General features: G+C 33.0%; 2 protein-coding genes, 1 long non-coding RNA gene and 1 other non-coding gene across 5 annotated transcripts; 3 read left to right on the top strand and 1 right to left on the bottom strand.

Moving 5' to 3' along the window:
- LOC109346233 (probable receptor-like protein kinase At5g18500) lies at positions 5,273–9,152 on the top strand. 2 transcript variants are annotated; one of them, XM_019585673.1, is made up of 8 exons: positions 5,273–5,430; positions 5,784–6,474; positions 6,569–6,673; positions 6,861–6,983; positions 7,076–7,246; positions 7,379–7,508; positions 8,078–8,290; positions 8,725–9,152. In XM_019585673.1, the coding sequence occupies exons 2-8, from the start codon at positions 5,807–5,809 to the stop codon at positions 8,836–8,838; spliced, it is 1,524 nt and encodes a 507-aa protein (XP_019441218.1). In that variant the 5' UTR covers positions 5,273–5,430; positions 5,784–5,806; the 3' UTR covers positions 8,839–9,152. The 2 variants fall into 2 exon arrangements, with proteins under 2 accessions (XP_019441218.1, XP_019441219.1); XM_019585674.1 differs by lacking the exon at positions 5,273–5,430 and having other exon boundaries at positions 5,783–6,474; positions 8,725–8,822; positions 8,858–9,152.
- Positions 5,296–5,754, bottom strand: LOC109346235. Its single transcript, XR_002107495.1, has 2 exons — positions 5,642–5,754; positions 5,296–5,527 (listed from the first exon to the last, which is right to left on the bottom strand). It is a non-coding gene; the product is annotated as an uncharacterized LOC109346235 (long non-coding RNA).
- TRNAI-UAU lies at positions 10,494–10,567 on the top strand. The gene has a single exon. It is a non-coding gene; the product is annotated as a tRNA-Ile (tRNA).
- LOC109346232 (shaggy-related protein kinase alpha) lies at positions 13,409–17,499 on the top strand. The gene is made up of 13 exons (XM_019585672.1): positions 13,409–13,584; positions 14,040–14,224; positions 14,347–14,439; positions 14,957–15,016; positions 15,130–15,402; positions 15,477–15,551; positions 15,738–15,794; positions 15,901–16,041; positions 16,114–16,164; positions 16,448–16,543; positions 16,670–16,753; positions 16,889–16,991; positions 17,096–17,499. The coding sequence occupies exons 2-13, from the start codon at positions 14,108–14,110 to the stop codon at positions 17,176–17,178; spliced, it is 1,233 nt and encodes a 410-aa protein (XP_019441217.1). The 5' UTR covers positions 13,409–13,584; positions 14,040–14,107; the 3' UTR covers positions 17,179–17,499.

Here is an 18,093-nt window from a genome sequence, read left to right as displayed (position 1 = left end):
AAGTACAACCAAGAATATATACCTATTCTTTCTGTCAAACAGAAAGATATTTTTTCCTACTCTATGACTGAGCCTTGGATACCAACTACTACTCAGACAATTGATCTACCTACTAGCCGAGACACTAATTCCCAAACTGTCAACTAACAAAACTTACCCCACCCTGATCAAACTAGGCAATCCAAAAGAGTAAGAAAATCCCCAACCTACCTAGCAGATTACCATTGCACACTCAACCATAACACTAATCCACTTGAACCTAAAGTTAAATTTCCCGTAAGTCACAACCTTAGCTATAACCATCTATCAGCTAAGCATAGACACTTTTCTTTATCCATAACAATTGATCAGACACTCAAAGACTATTATGAAGCTATCAAATTAGACTGCTGGAAAGATGCTATACGAACAAAATTAAATGCTTTGGCAAAAAACAACACATGGACCTTAACTCCTCTACCCAAAAACAAAAGGGTCATAGGTTGTAAATGGGTTTTCAAGGTTAAGCACAATGCAGATGGTTCCATAGAAAGGTATAAAACAAGGTTGCTAGCAAAGAGTTTTAATCAAACTGGGGGTGTTTATTACATGGACACTTTCAGCCCTATAGTGAAAATGACCACAATAAGAGTACTACTCTGTCTTGCTGCTCATAACAACTGGCACCTACATCAATTAGACATCAATACAACATTCCTTCATGGAGATCTCAAGGAACTTGTTTACATGAAGCAACCATTAGGACTCAAAAACTCAGTTCCTAATCTGGTTTGCAAACTACAAAAATCAATATATGGCTTGAAGCAAGCTAGTAGACAATGGCATGACAAACTCACAAACACCTTAATCCAAACAGGTTACTCTAAATCCCCTTCTGATTATTCTCTATTTACTAAGAACACTAACAGTGGCTTCACGATCATTTTAGTTTATGTGGATGATTTAATATTGGCAAGTAATGATTTGGAGCAGATCCTATACACTAAATATGTACTCAACAATAAGTTCATCATCAAGGACCTTGGCAAACTTAAATTCTTCCTAGGCATGGAAGTGGCTAGAACAAGAGAATGGATATGCTTGTACCAGAGAAAATACACCTTGGACCTACTTCAAGACATTGGATTCCTAGTATCCAAACCTGCATCAACTCCTATAGATTACAACTCCAAAATTCATTCTCAATCAGGAGAACCTCTTCAAGATATAACCTCCTATAGAAGACTGGTGGGAAGATTATTGTACCTCACACACACCAGGCCAGACATCTCCTTTGGATCCCTGAGTCAATACTTAGCCAACCCTACTGATGTGCATTTCAAAGCAGCCACTAGAATACTAAGATATCTCAAGAATTCACCTGGGCAAGGCATATTTTTTCCAAGAGAAAAGAACATTGTCATTCAAGGTTGCTCAGACTCAGATTGGGCAACTTGTTTGGATGCTCGCAAATCCATAACATGTTGGTGTTTCTTCTTGGGAAATGCCCTCATATCTTGGAAAAGCAAGAAACAAAACATAGTTTCTAGATCTTCTTTCGAGGCTGAATATAGGGCCCTAGCTATGGCATCCTGTGAAGTACAATGGTTGTTATTTGTTTAGAGACCTAGGAATTCCTCATAATAAATATGTCAGCATATTCTGTGACAACAACTCGACAATGCACATTGCCGCCAACCCAATTTTCACTAAAGAACGAAGCATATCGACATAGATTGTCACATGGTTCGTGAAAGAGTATTGAACAACACCATTCACCATCTCCCTATCTCTACAACACATCAATTGGCGTATATCTTCACTAAATCCCTTTCTCCTTCACCATTTCACAACATCATCTCCAAACTCGGCATCATTGACATTCATACGCCAAGTTTGAGGGGGTCTATTGAAGATATTGATGATTCACTGAAGCCCAAAGCTAAAGCCCATTGACTTTCCCTTCTTAGTTTCGTTAATTTCAATCTTTCCATTCTTAGCATTGCTTCATAAATCCGTTTTTTCTGTTATAATTTTGTTTTCCTTTTTTGGAAAGTTTTCAGTTTCTCTGGTTCTATAACTAGTGAGTCTTTTGCACTCTTTTATTCACTTGAAATAATAAAATCATTGATGTTATTCATTGATATATCTTTCTCTCCGAAGCATCATCAAAGTTTTGGACGAGCTTACAAATTCTTGTTGCCGATACACATTCGAAGCTTCATTGTTCATCTTTTGTTCATCGCTTTTGGCATTCAATTAGCTTCCGTTTCAATACATCTTCTATACCATGGAGTATCATTTTTCACACAATATATATTTGGGATGTGCTTAGACACAAAATATCCTCCTAAATTTATGTAGATAAGGCAATAAAACATTTTGTATGCTATATCACGATTACTAAATTAAGGATAGAAATTAGTTGACCCAACTCTCTTCACATTTTATGTTTCAGGTAATTGAAAAGTGATACTTCAATAAAATAAAAATTAACAATTTTATACTATTAGATTAGGTGTAATGTTATTAACTAGGGATAGAGGAATATATGTTTTTTTTAGAATTGATGATCCCAACAAACCCCACCACAGTGAAGTTTAAACACACAAATGGGGCCTATAAGATTTTCTTTGTAGTTGAGGAATAATTTTCAGTGGCCGACTAATAAAGAATCTAGTTGAAACTTGTCATCGTTTTGTTGATGTTGTTAGACATTATTTGATGATCTAACTCTTAAAAGATATAAATGAGAAAGCCTACCGTGCTAATCATATAAGTTGTTAATGCTTGCCCTACATTGTAAACTCCTTTTTACATCATTATTTCTTCATATCACGATGGGTGATAGATTATACATAGAAATATAGAATAGTAGAAATTATAGGAACCGTAAGTATTAATTCTAAGTTTAATTTCATATTACTTATGAGTTTACTATTAGAATATGGGTAATTTCATTCCATTAGTTTTGATCCTGGTATTTAGAATCAAAAACTAAGCTATCCAATCATCAAGCAATGTCTAAGATTTGCCATCAAATCCAAAATTTTCATGTAAGAAAGCACAAATTTTCTCTCAAATAGGTTACTGAAAGAAAATATTAACCCTCACATATTTTTCTCCATCTCACAAAACACCAATGATGATTTTCTTCCTCAAAGCAACAAATTCTTTTCAGCCTAAACTCATGCAGCGATGCTAAACTCTTATGCAGCTTCTCACACAACCCAATAAAGGAAGGCACAATTATTCTAAAGAAAAAACCTTCTTAGTGTTTCACTTTCTGTCTCACATGCACAGCAACTAAATCTGAACTAACAGCAGATATATCAATATAGCTTTAACCCCAAACTCAACAAAATTCATTCTTCTTTTTAGTTATGAAAATAAAAAATGGAAGTGAGAGTGTTAGAGTAGTGGGAAAAGTATTTTTGGTTTTTTCACAATTAAAATAAAGTGTATTTTGTCCGGTGAGGTTAGGTGTGGAGCTAGAGATGTCCCAGGCCTGTTTTGCCATCAAAAATTTAAGTAGATATGGGTATGTCTTGATTGTTTTAACTTATAAAATTCAACTTCCTATCCATTTTAAAACGAGCCAACGAACATATGGGCGAGTCGCGATATTGTTGTATAATTAAAAATATATATCATATAATAAGTAAAAATAAAGTAAATAAAGTAGTTGAAGATAAAAAAATTAACAAAAACTTTTACATTTTATATGAAATTAAACAAATTACATTAAATTATAATTTTTTGGGATTAAAAAGCACATTGCATCATAATTTATTTAAAAATTTCTTGTTTTTTCCTTAAATTTGCATTGCCTAATGGAAATGTATGCGAACTTGGTGGGTGAAACGAGCTAATGAGCAAAATTTGTATATCATATCCGCAAAAAATACAGGTTATATGAGCATGCCCAGACATTACCTATTTTGTCATATATCTATATGTGGAGTCGTACCTATACTTATACTTATTTGGATAATCATATGGATAATGATTCTTGGTGGATGACTAAACAATTTTCAAATTTAAGTATATATTTTATAATAATAAATATATAATAATTATTAGAATAAATTATATTATTTCTGAGTTTTAATGAAATTAAACATATTATTCCTTTTATTTTTTTTGTACATACACAAATCACTCATATCATTTTTAATGGAAATAAGTGTGATTTTTTAAACAAAAATGAGTGATGAATGTAATTAAGTTAAATAAAATATGGTATATTGTAGCGAAAATTTTAAATATTATATGAGTCGATATATTTTCATTATTTTCGGTTTGTTATGAAATGCATTAATAATTCTAAGGAGATATTGTTTAAATAATTTTTATATTAAATGTAACGAACCAAAAATAATGAAGAGATATTGACTTGTATATTATTTAGATTTATGTCTATAATACATCATATTTTGTTTAACTTAATTACATTTATCACTTTTTTTTGTTTAAAAGATTACAATTATTTTTCTTTTAGATGAGGTAGTGGGTATAATATAGGTATATAAATTAGGAAGTTTATGTAAAAAATTTGAACAAATGGAGGGTGATCCTTGTGATTTCACTAACTGTGAGAATGTGAGTGTAATTCACTTTAATTATTATTAGTATATATGATATATAATTAAACATGAAATAATGATGATGATTATATCACAAGAGGTTATAATGGCGGGGAGGATGGATGTATTTGTCTCATCCGTGCTTTATAGGCCATAAGAAGCCATTAATAGAATTGTGCCTGTATTAATGAAGATCTCATAATTCAGAGAGGGAGTATTAACTATTACCTTTGCGATTGTAAAATAATGCAATACATTTTGACAATAACTATAGACTTTAAGTTGTAACAGTAGAGTAATGGATTATCTGTTATGTTATGGAGTGCAGATGGAGAGAAAAATAAACAGCTAACCACCAAATCATAAACAAACTGCCAAAACGAAAAATGGAAAATTAAAACTCTGAAATTTAATTGTGGATAACTACTCCCTATTATGCCTGATATTCTTAAGGTTTTGTGAGTTGTCGAAACTATTTCGGACCTACCTTAGGCTCGTTACATAATATCATTACATAATTTGCATGCCTCATCTAATCTTTTACCAACCACTTGATAACTTCACTCTATCTTATTATTATCATCACTTCCACCACTTAGAATTCCATGTCAGCTTAGATTTACACATACATTTGGCATATCCAGAAAACCCGGAAAGCATTTTCATTTTTCATCCATAAAGTTTCTTCTTTTGAGAATTGGGTAATTTGGGTTCTTATTATTTTGTATGCTTTTTCTTGCCTTTAGTCAAAGATCTGGCCTTTTTGGGTTTGATACTCTGTTTGAGCTGAATATCTCATACTAAAGCGATTTCAGAGATCTAGGATTTATGTTTTGTCCTTGTGAATCTCATTCCGTACAGATAGGTAAGAGTTAAGACTATGAATAAAGTATGTTATGTGTTTTTTGTTCCTTTTAAGTTCTTGTCTCGTTTCTGCGTTTTTGTAAGTGAATACTTGTGTTCTCAAAATGCCTATGTCAGTTATGTTACTAATAATGTATATGTAATAAGGTCAACTAATCAAGGTTGGTTTATATGCGCTGAATATTCTGTCTTATAATGCTTGTTCACGTTACATGAAACGGTCATGTTTGTGAACCAATGAAGAGTCAATGGTGTAATGTTAATGTGATAAATATGTTCAAGTAATTAACCATTAATTGACAATTTAGATGCTAATGTGGTTAACTTTTTTTTCCTTTTTATTACATATTGTAGGCATCAACCAAGGCTAGTAAAAAATGGGTGGTGATCTTAAAACTGAGTTATCTCAGAAAACTTCAATTTTTGGGATTAAGGTTTGGGAAATAATTGGAATTGCAGTTAGCTTTTCTATTATAGTGATCCTCTGTGTCATCTCACTTTGCCTTACTTCAAGGAAGAAATCTAGAAAGACTAGGAACAAGGTTCCAGTTACTCGAATACCGACAATCTCAAAGGAAATCAAGGAAGTGCAGGTTGAGCCAGTATCATCAAATGGATTTGTTCCTGGTAATGGAATACTTCTTACAATTCATGATAAGTCCAGTGGCAGAGAATCAGAGAAAGTTATGGTTCATTTAGGTGTAGGGAAGAGAAGGCATGGAGATAGTGGCAATCATTCGGATTCGTTTCATCAATCGGAGAAAAATGGAGGCGGATCACAGTCAGGGGAAGAAGGTAGCTATGGCAGTGTTAAAGTGTACAAGCCCTCTTCTTCATACCCTTTAACAGCTCCTTCACCTCTTTGTGGCCTTCCAGAATTCTCTCACTTGGGTTGGGGTCACTGGTTTACATTAAGGGATCTTGAACTTGCTACAAACCGTTTTTCGAAAGACAATGTCATCGGTGAGGGTGGATATGGAGTTGTTTATAAGGGACAGTTGATCAATGGGAATCAGGTGGCAGTTAAAAAGATACTCAACAACATGTGAGTTCAAGTACAATACTACAATGTCCAAGGCTTCAAAGATACTTTACTTGTTTTATTTTTATTCCTTAAAGTATGTTTTGTTTTTCGGCAGTGGCCAAGCAGAGAAAGAATTTGGAGTGGAAGTTGAAGCTATTGGCCATGTCCGGCATAAAAATTTGGTTCGCCTTTTGGGATACTGCATTGAGGGTACTCACAGGTATCCTACTTGTCAATTACATTAAAATCTCAAGAACAACAACAACCTAGTTAGAGGAATCAAATAATTTTCAGAATGATTGAAATCATAGAAATATCTCATAACTTGCATGTCAAATGTGTTAAACAGGAAACAGTTGAAGTATGTTTTCTTAATTATATTTCTCTTAAATGACCTATATTTTCAGGATGTTAGTCTATGAGTTTGTCAATAATGGAAACTTAGAGCAATGGCTTCATGGAGCTATGCGCCATCATGGTTATCTTACCTGGGAAGCGCGTATCAAGATCCTCCTTGGCACGGCCAAAGCGTGAGTCTCTGCATCCATGTTTCTTCCGGCTATCTTAGTCCCCATTCTTCCAGTTTTCTCAGTTCTAATTCGAAGCAATATACTCGTTGCAGGCTCGCGTATTTGCATGAGGCAATTGAGCCAAAGGTGATACACCGAGATATCAAGTCAAGCAACATATTAATTGATGATGAATTCAACGCCAAAGTTTCTGATTTTGGCCTGGCCAAGTTACTTGGTGCTGGGAAGAGTCATGTTACCACCCGAGTAATGGGGACCTTTGGGTCAGTATTTTTGTGCACCTTCCCTTTAGAGCAATGCCCTTTTTCCATGACAAATATTTTTACATTTTCAGTAAGAGGAACCTTGATTCTTATATTTATTTATTTCTTGCTGGTTGCTTCAAAAATTGCCAGATATGTGGCTCCTGAATATGCAAATAGTGGCCTTTTAAATGAAAAGAGTGATGTATATAGCTTTGGTGTTGTGCTATTGGAAGCAATTAGTGGAAGAGATCCAGTTGATCATGGCCGTCCAATACAGGAAGTGAGTACAATCACTTTTATCTAGGGAAGAAAGTTCATCTTGAAGTATGTGTGCTTATTTACAACAATTCAGTTAATTTGCCAAATAATCTAAAGCATTAGCTTAAAGTATAATCTATTCAGCCAAATGAACAAGTTTCTAGCATATCTGGTGTTAATCACAAAATCTTTTATTTTATTTTTTTGGTCTACAACCTCAACATATGTTTCTAGATAAATGCAACATACCTTATATGTTGCAGTTGCTATAAAGATTACAACTTGATGCAGAATGTGGATGACTTTCCTTTATGCTTGATTTTTAAAAAAACTGACAATAAAGGAATTCTATATTTGTTTGGTGTAAAAAAGGGTGTCCAATACACGAGGTTAGGTCTGGGAACATAAATGTATGCACTCTTAGCCCACAAATGGAGGATCTGTTTTCATGATTTGAACCCGACCTGATGGTCCTTACCTTTGCCCCACGTTGTTGTGTGTATTCATAGTTATTTCTATATCACAACTTGTTGTGATAACTTGTGATCAAGAGTTTTGACTAGCATTTGCCATGACATGCAATGCCCTCAGGTTAATCTGGTTGATTGGCTGAAGATGATGGTTGGAAACAGAAGATCAGAAGAAGTGGTGGATCCAAACATTGAGGTGAAACCATCAACCAGAGCTTTAAAACGAGTTCTCTTAACTGCTTTAAGATGTTTAGATCCAGATTCTGAGAAAAGACCCAAGATGGGCCAAGTTGTACGTATGCTTGAATCAGAGGAATACCCTTTACCAAGAGAGGTTTGTTTTTTCTTTTGTTTACTTTCATCAATATACCCATGCTTCATTTTTTTTATTGTGTTTGGTTGTAATTGTAAATAGTAGAGGCATGAAATTGATGGAAGTGTAACATAATTTTGAACTAGGACCAGAGGATTCAATTGTTTATCCATCTTAAATTTTGTTACGCTAGATCAATAAGATAGTTGCATTGTCATTCAGAATGTTGATCGTACAGCTTATTGAATAATGATATATCATCTTACAAAATTATATTCACCACAAGTAAGTGATATATATCACTTGTAAATCAATTATTAAAAAACAAAGTACCCCTTCGTGACACATGTTACTTTTCTTCTATGTATGAAGATATATGAATGTCAATTAAAGAATGAGTGACATTATTAGATGGTTTAGACTAACTTGATTTGCTTCATTCTATGGATGTTCAGGACCGAAGGCAGTGGAGAAATCCTGGAGGTAGTACAGAAACTGAATCCCAGAAGGCTTATTCTGACACAGACAAGAGTGAGATTCAGTGTTCTAAATCAGAGACTGAAGGGTAAAGTAGAAAACATGACCAAAAGAATGAGATTTATTTTGAGGATCAGTGGGATGTATAAAGTTAGGGTAATTTTTTTTTTCCCATTTTTTTAACTTATTAGATTCTTGGATCCAATATGGACATGACATAGTAGTTGGCTTAGGAGGGAATGGTGATTTTAAATAATAGTGGTCTATTTTCTTTTAATGTAGAAGGATGGATATTGTTTGGGTATGAAGGTGGTGGTCTTTCTAAGAACCTAAAGTATTGGGGTGTGTACATAATCTGATTGCTTTTCAAGATTTGTTTGATAAATATGATGACCTTTGTCATTGATGGAAGTAAAATAATCACTTTATGGTGGTTTTACCTATCGACACTTTTTATATGCTATATCATTCTGTTTTAGGCCAAAGTAATATCCTTTAGCACTGATATCAAGTATCTATTACCTTATCAATTTATGAAATACACTATCAACGGCGTTGGTTCAAGTGGTACATGTTTGATTTCCTTTAAGCAAAGTTTCAGGTTCGAGTCTTGTAGATGGAAAAATTGTCTGTTAGGAGAATTAGCCTCACGTACTTGTAGATGTTCTCAGCTCGAACATGATTACCTTCAGTGTGAGAATACTCATGGAACCAAATTTTTTTTATGAAAAATTCACTTACATTTTTTATATTTCTATACTATTCTATTATTTGAAGTACCCAATTAGCAGAGATTGGTGGATTATAATCACTTTCCTGGTCATTCCTCTTGGACTTGTCTAATTAGGCCTATTTGGGATGCTTGGGGGGAGTTTGGATCTTAGCAACCTTATTATGTTATTGCTTGAGAGGTCTATTTTCAATATTTTGTCTTCTCAGTAAAATTCTCTTTCTACTTTCGGAAAAAAAAAAGGTATGGTAACAGTATACGTGAAAACTCAATTTCACATATTAAGACAAGAATATAATATATACGCACTTAAAAATTTATATATAATCATTATATTACCAACTATTCAATTGTATTATTTTTTTTAATAATCAGTAAATATTAAAAATGAATTGTAGATGATTGATTGAGTATAAAATTAGGTGTATACATTTTTTTTTGGTTAAAACGAATCAATTTATAATTTAAATACCATATAAAACAATTAGAGGGTAGAGAAAACAACGGGATGAATTAAAAAAACAATGGAATGGTGAATATTATTATCTATTACACTAGGAGTCTATGACATTTGCTTCTATTATATTTTTTTTGCTTCAACCATTACTTTAAAGCCTCAAAAGTTTGGGTTGCTTTCTAAATATTCCTTTCCTGAAACATTTTTGTAGGTTAAAGGAAGACAATGCATTACAGCATAAACATCAAATATTAAACCATGAACTTATGAAAATATATATATATATATATATAATGGGAAAATTTGTATATTGTATCCACCATTTATATATCAAGAACCATTTACTATTAATGTGACGTATTGAAGTTTAATTTTTTTTACACTAACAATAAGTTTATTTGTAGAGTATAATATCTATGTACTCATAGTATAAAGATTTATACGGAGTCCGTGTATATATTTTTTCTTTTACTTGTATAACAAAAACCAGAATGAGATGTAAATATAGTGTATAATCGAGGAACGTACAATAATCTAATACTTCGGATAATAAATGTCAAGGTCCCGTAGCTCAGTTGGTTAGAGCGTTGGTCTTATGAGCCGAAGGTCGCGGGTTCGAGCCCCGCCGGGACCAATTTTAAAGTATTTTATTAAAAACAATTTTTGTCTGTTGAAAACAGCTTGTAATTAGTTCTGGCCCTAATCCAACTTGGGCGTCTGATCCAACAACTCAAATTGTATCAACCTGAATGTCCAACCTTCACCTTTTACTCATCCTCCTCCACACATCTACACAACCTTCTTAAACTGAAACCGCCCCTTTCCGCCCCTCACCTCCACGCCTTTTCCACCAACCAGTGGTGGACCTCTCCATCATTTTCCATTGCCGCTGCAATTTCCATTCACCGTGTAAACACCTGAACCACCACGTGGTTATTCATCCCTTTCGGAGCCCATCAGTTTAACAACCTTAGTCACAGCCAAAGATATCTTTTATTTCAATGAGATATCAAAAGTGTTATTTGAAAGTGACCAAAGCATCACCCTCCCACATTTTTTAAATAACATTCATGCTGGTTGCGTGGACAATTTCTTTATGCATTACAAATAAATTTAACACAGGCATTAAAGTTATCTTTGGGTTGAAAACTGAATGAATGTAAAAAAGGTAGGGAAAAAATGTTTCCCATTATTTGGTTTGCCAAGAAATTTATGCACTCATAGTATTGTATATAATTTTTATGCACTATTATTGATTTTTTTTAAGTAAATTAATATAATCGTGGATGATGTCTTAATTATGTTTAAATTTTACAATAACATTGCATAGATAATTAAATATTATATTACACATTTAAGAAAAATCATATTTCGTGTTAGTCATGTGGACAATTTGCTAAAAATATTAAAAAACAAGAGAAAAAATGTATGCGATGTATGAATTTTATACATTATAGCATTATTCATGTTTTATCATCATTTACTTTTAAAAAAAGTAACACAAATGAATGTTATACTAATTGTGTATATATCTTTATACTAACGGTGCATATATTAAATTCAAAAAACAAATCAACAAATACATATCAATATCATTAATAATTATTATTATATTTTTTCTCTTACTTTCTTTCAGTTTTCAACCATACTAAATAACTAAAAAAATTATTACATTTTTTATTGATTTTCTCCTCTTACCTTTTCGTTTTTAAATTAAATAAAAAAAAGTAATCTACAGTTTCAAGCTGAATCCCTTCCCTTGTTTCTATTACCTCTCAAAAATCAGCTGGTAAAACCCTCTCTGCTAAGCTAACAAATTATAAACTCGTAGCTCAATTTAGTCAACCCAATCTGAAAATATATTAGCCACAATGGACCCAGCTCTAAACGTAATTTTACCTACATTATAGCATTCGTCCGACTTATTAGAAAAATGTTAATTACACATTATGTAGTATGTACACATTTGCATCATCTCCATTTGAATGAGCTATGGAAAATATATTATTTTCAATATTTATTCTTGTTATAATTAATTATAATAAAATAGGTTTTATGGACCAAGTCAAAGTAGCTTCAAGTTTAGCTATTTGATCGAAATTTCTAAAATTAACTTTTATATAATGGTGCTTGATAGTTGATTTTGAATTGAACAGAAATGTATAGTACGTATAGTATCTGTCCATACATTTATTAAATATTATGAAAAGCTTAGCTAAGTCTATTAGTTGAGTGTATGACTATGACTATAAAAATGATGGGGAGAAAATTAGTTGTTGATTGTTGAAATATTGACCTTTAGCTATGAATATAATATGATCAATTAATTATTTGACTATAACGTGGCCCATATAATTACGAATTAGGACCCAGCTGACCAGCTCTACTGGCCTATTTTACTTTATTTTCTTAAATAATAAATACAGATAATTTTATTTGTAGCTAATTGTATTCCAAGGTTGTGATAATTGATATGTCCTTTTTATTATTTTGTTGTTGTTTGATTTAATAGCAATTCCAGTATTACAATACACAAATAAAATAAAAGCATAAAACAATCTAACAAAACTCCAAAACTGTGAAATCGCAAACAATGCCTTATTTACCAACCAGGGATAAATATTGAAAGAATATTTGATGTCTCATAAATGTGTATTACTTCATGTGCAAAATTATTAAAAAATTATATTTAAATTAAAATGTTAATAATTAAGTATTTTTAACCAATCATAAACAATGATATATAAAATAGTATATACTCTTTAAGACAGAAGATCTCTACTCCAATACTTCGACTTTTGTTACAAATAAATTCTTAACTGAACTACCAACTTTTATAGAACCTACAGTTTCAACTATTATGTTACTTCTCATTCAAGAGGCAAAAGATAAAAACATACTAAGTTTCTTATATCCTCTCATTTGACTAGCCATATGTTGTCACCATACCCACATTTAAGAAGGAAACTAGAGACATGATAGTGCATTACAAAGGCCATAAAAAAACTTGATAAAAAACCTGATTTCAAATACACGATCAAGTATAAAAAAATATAAAATACCTCATACAAAAAAAACATATCCAAATATACGCATACACCATATTCACATAAATCATTTATGTCAAAATTATTCTATCTCCTTATCTCAAACAAATTATAATGTTAAATTTAAAAAATTAATTAATTTTTATTTAATATATATGTCATGCTCTTAAAATTGTATTGGATTGGGTAGAGAAGAATGTGATAAAAGATCCAAATTCACACAGATTTAGTAGAAAGGAAAAAGAGTGACCATGAATTGATGGCGCCAAAAAACCAAGTTGTGACTTGCTTAATAAATACAGTACTAGCACATTTTAAAACAGTGACTTTGAAGTTTGAACGGTCAAAAGTAAAGAGATTTTCGTTTCCCATTTTTTATTTACTAAAAAGCATAACATTTCTAAAATAAAAAATATTAAATAACAAGGGTGTTTTCTTCTTCTTTGACTGTCACCAGCGCATTATAGCACACCACACAAAAAAGCAGAAACTGTTCCTCACATCACACAAATCAAACATCAAAGCCATAACCTATGGATCTAATCCTCTCATCCTTCTAATCACCGTTTTCCCACTTTCTCCTCGTTCATTTTCCACACCCATAGTAGATTTTCTATCTATTTTTTTTGCTTCGTTTGTTTGTTTTTTACCTCGTAAAGTTTTTTCCCTTTATGTAATTGATGTTTTCTTTGTCTATATATGTCTGTAACTCGGTTTTGTTCGTTGGTTTTGTTTCGTGCGTTTGGATCGGGCTCTTTTGCGTTCGATTTGTGGATCTTTGGTTAGGTCTTGTTAAGTATTTAGGGATTTGTTTCCCTTTTGTTTTTTTCTCTCTGGGGCTCCATTTTTAAATAATTTTTCCAAAATGAGTATTTATGATTTTTGTGTTTACTTGTTGCTTTTGTTTTTTTGTTGTTCTCTGTGAGTAAAGGTTACAACTTTCCTTCTGGGGTTGAGTTTTCATCTATTAATTCCAAATTTGCTTCTGATTAAATGCTAATTTAAAAAATTTATTTTTTTCCTTTTTTGATTATGGTTTTGAATTGTTGAATCTGGCAGGTAAATGAATAATTTTTGAGCAGTTAAAAGAGTAAGTAATTTTCACTGAGTTAATTCTTGTGGAAAAGATGGCATCTGTTGGTGTAGCACCAACATCAGGTTTGAGAGAAGCAAGTGGCCATGCTGCAGCAGGTGTTGATAGATTACCAGAAGAGATGAATGACATGAAAATTAGGGATGATAGAGTATGTTACCCTATCCACTTATCTTGATTTTTCACAATTACAGTTTTGTTTTTTGTTGTTTTTTGTGTGTTTTTTGTTTTAATTTTGAGGCCAAGTTACTCATACTTTGCCCCATCTTGTAGGAAATGGAAGCTACAGTTGTTGATGGTAATGGAACTGAGGCAGGGCATATCATTGTGACTACCATTGGGGGTAGAAATGGTCAGCCGAAACAGGTATACCTTCTCCCTCCCTTTATTTTTCTACTATATCATATTTGCAGTTTGAACTTTGAAGTAATTACTCGCTTGCCACATCCGTATCACGGTGCTTGGTCAGCTTGGAAGAGATAAACAATTAATGCTCCTGTTTGATATTATTATTTGTGTGTAAATGTTTCCCCCCTCCACTTGAATAACTGCTGTGATTTTGAATGTTGAAATTTGAAATAATAATAATTGTATTTGTCCCTGAAGTCGAATCCCCTCCCTTCCTGATTTCAAGATTTGGGCAACTACCTGTTGACTTGAATTTTTTAAAGTGAGTAGCATAACATAAATATGTGCCATGTTCGTTGTGTTTGTGTTTTGTCTTGTGGTTGGCAAGTATCCTCACCAATTGGTTACTCATCGGTGAAGCTCTACGAAATATTATAGGATAGGATGATACCATATGGACATATGGTGGTTTTTTCTCAAGTTTTTGATATTTTTATTACTTTTAAATAATTTAATATCTTCAATAATATTTCAGACTATAAGCTATATGGCGGAGCGTGTTGTAGGACATGGATCATTTGGAGTTGTCTTCCAGGTGAGAATTTGTATCCAGACAATTCGAAGAGATATGCTACTCCAGTCTTTTCAACACAGTGAGTCCTTATGATGCATTTAATTCTGACTTTTGATAGTTTATGGTGATTGTAGGCTAAATGCTTGGAAACTGGTGAAACGGTAGCTATAAAAAAGGTTCTTCAAGACAAAAGATACAAGAACCGGGAGCTGCAAACAATGCGTCTTCTTGACCACCCAAATGTTGTCTCTTTGAAGCATTGTTTCTTTTCAACCACTGAAAAGGATGAACTATACCTTAATCTGGTACTTGAGTATGTTCCTGAAACAGTTCATCGTGTCATCAAACATTACAACAAGTTGAACCAAAGAATGCCACTGATATATGTGAAACTCTATACATACCAGGTATGTCATGTTGTCCTTCTTGTATTTAGCTTTCATCTTGTTGAGGTTGTAACAATTTCATTGATATATTGCAGATATTTAGAGCATTATCTTACATCCATTGCTGTATTGGAGTCTGCCATCGAGATATCAAGCCTCAAAATCTATTGGTGTGTTCTTTATTTTATTTGCTTATACCTTCTCATCAATAATTTTTTTCTTTTTTTCTTTGGTTCTCATGCTTCAAATTATGGTTGTCTTTGGAGTGAATGACTGAAAGATAGGAAACACCGATTCAAACTGTGGTGTCCAGACTGTATGGTTGAAAAATACTAACTGAACGCCTTTCCATGCAGGTCAATCCACATACCCACCAAGTTAAATTATGTGACTTTGGAAGTGCAAAAGTCTTGGTATGTTATATGTGTGCATTTCTCTCGTCCCCCCTTTAATCATTGCTCTTCAACCATCCTGGATTAGATATGAGTTTAATATTGCTCAATTGGTCTGACCTGACAGGTAAAAGGCGAGCCGAATATATCATACATATGTTCTAGATACTACAGAGCACCTGAGCTTATATTTGGAGCAACTGAATATACTACGGCTATTGACGTATGGTCTGTTGGTTGTGTTTTAGCTGAACTGCTACTTGGACAGGTTGGTGGCTGTTGATGTGATATTTTCTAATCATGATTTAGTATATTTAACTGAAATTAGTGCATTATCCAGCCATTGTTCCCTGGCGAGAGTGGAGTTGATCAGCTTGTTGAGATCATCAAGGTAATCTTTGTGAATTTTTAACATCTTTCATTAGTATTGCATCTTTTCTATTGTACCATTTTTACTGGAGATTGATATACCTGGATATGCAATCAACTCATTTGTAACAATGTTATTTAATGCATGTTAAATTGTGATATTGTTGTTTGCTTTAGCCTTGAAAGTTTTAACACTGAATTGGATTACATTGTGACTTAATCGTTTGGGATGGGTGACCTCACACTTTTCAAGTGTCATTATCTTTAACATGTAAAAGATCCAATTTTCTTCTTCTTCTTAATAGGTTTTGGGCACTCCAACGAGGGAAGAGATTAAATGCATGAACCCTAACTATACAGAATTCAAATTCCCTCAGATTAAAGCACATCCATGGCACAAGGTATCACAGAAATCTAATGGTGTTTCATGTTTTATTCAAAAGCTCAGTAACTGGCATATTTATTAACTCCGTATTGAGCATGCTGCACAGTAGGCTAATATACATTTCTTGACTTTCTTCCTCTAGATCTTCCATAAGCGCATGCCGCCTGAAGCTGTTGATTTGGTATCAAGACTACTACAGTACTCCCCTAACCTGCGATGCTCAGCTGTGAGTATATGACTTCTTAGAAGACCTTTTACATTTTTTTAGAATAATGCCCCCTCTGGCATGTAATGGTTCTGCAAGTTTGTTGTTTCTCATCCTCCGAGGTTTTATATAATTTGTATTTTTTATTTAATGCAGTTAGATGCCTTGACCCATCCCTTCTTTGATGAGCTTCGTGACCCAAATTCTCGCTTGCCAAATGGTCGATTCCTTCCACCTTTATTTAATTTCAAATCTCATGGTATGTTAATTTTGTTATAAGTTATCTGTTTACGTGACTCTGGTCTTTCTTGTCATCAATGACTCTCGCTTACTTTCTGGATGTTTTTGCTGTCTGTATACCAGAACTGAAGGGAGTCCCAGTCGAGATTTTGGTGAAATTGGTTCCAGAGCATGCAAGGAAGCAATGCCCATTTCTTGGCTTGTGAAATGTAACAAAACTACAAGTGTTGTCTCCATATGAGTGCTACCGGTTTCGTCTATTTATGGTCATGATATTTGTTGTTCTTATCTTTGTTGTATTTGGCTGCCTTGTAAAATCAGATTAAGAGATATATGGTACTTAATATTTACCCAAACCTCAATGGGTATTCAGAATACCCATGTTTTCTGCATCATAGCAGACTGTAACATCAAATAGAAGACAAATGTCTGCAATTATCTAAATGGTGTATCAGTATTTGTATTTGTTGAGACAATGATGGGTTGTTGGCTTATTTGGTTGGATGCTGCAATGGCCTTATCTGCATTTGTTTATTGTTCCCATGCTGATTAAGTCATGCTGATTGATTGTCATGATTAAGATTGCTGTATTGAAAAATATTTAACTCCATAAATGAAAGTGATAGTTCTTAGTTTAATCCAGCAATCTTGATGACTTTGGCATTCTTCTGTGAAGGTGGGTCTAAGATGATTAGTACCAATATTCCTGAAAGGAATAACTCTTACTTTATTGAGAGGAATGATATTATTTACATCAACTTGGACTAAATAATCTTATCAAGTAATTTGTAGGCGCATTTTGAAGTATTGTTTACAAAATAGAGTTTGCCCATCTTCTTATAAAGTCTGAATATGATGTTTCAGTAACGTCCAAAGTTAATTTAAAGATATATAAAGCATCTCACAAACACATTTCTTTATCTTTTCCACAAATAAAAAACAGTAGATAAGAAAAAAAATCCAAGGTTATCAATGTTCCAAGTTTGCCCATGCCCATCTTCTAATAAAGGTTCTGGATCTGTGATACTGATCATAATTGACTACTGCTGAGTTTGCTTTGGTACACCACTTCAAGTTAAAGGCATCTCCACTTTGTGTATAAGCATTACCTACCATGTTTA

Source organism: Lupinus angustifolius, chromosome LG04 (genome assembly GCF_001865875.1).
Source record: "Lupinus angustifolius cultivar Tanjil chromosome LG04, LupAngTanjil_v1.0, whole genome shotgun sequence".
Taxonomy (NCBI): Eukaryota; Viridiplantae; Streptophyta; class Magnoliopsida; order Fabales; family Fabaceae; genus Lupinus; species Lupinus angustifolius.
The sequence above is the reverse complement of the archived record's forward strand: the minus strand, read 5'-3'. Positions and strand labels throughout refer to the sequence as shown.

Excerpts from the sequence above, each read along its gene's own strand:
- LOC109346233 (XM_019585673.1), top strand. The coding sequence starts at position 5,807 with ATGGGTGGTGATCTTAAAACTGAGTTATCTCAGAAAACTTCAATTTTT. Across the intron at positions 6,475-6,568 it reads AAAAAGATACTCAACAACAT|TGGCCAAGCAGAGAAAGAAT; the intron begins GTGAGTTCAAGT and ends GTTTTTCGGCAG. Across the intron at positions 8,291-8,724 it reads AATACCCTTTACCAAGAGAG|GACCGAAGGCAGTGGAGAAA; the intron begins GTTTGTTTTTTC and ends ATGGATGTTCAG.
- LOC109346232 (XM_019585672.1), top strand. The coding sequence starts at position 14,108 with ATGGCATCTGTTGGTGTAGCACCAACATCAGGTTTGAGAGAAGCAAGT. Across the intron at positions 15,552-15,737 it reads TCAAGCCTCAAAATCTATTG|GTCAATCCACATACCCACCA; the intron begins GTGTGTTCTTTA and ends CTTTCCATGCAG. Across the intron at positions 16,544-16,669 it reads AAGCACATCCATGGCACAAG|ATCTTCCATAAGCGCATGCC; the intron begins GTATCACAGAAA and ends TTCTTCCTCTAG.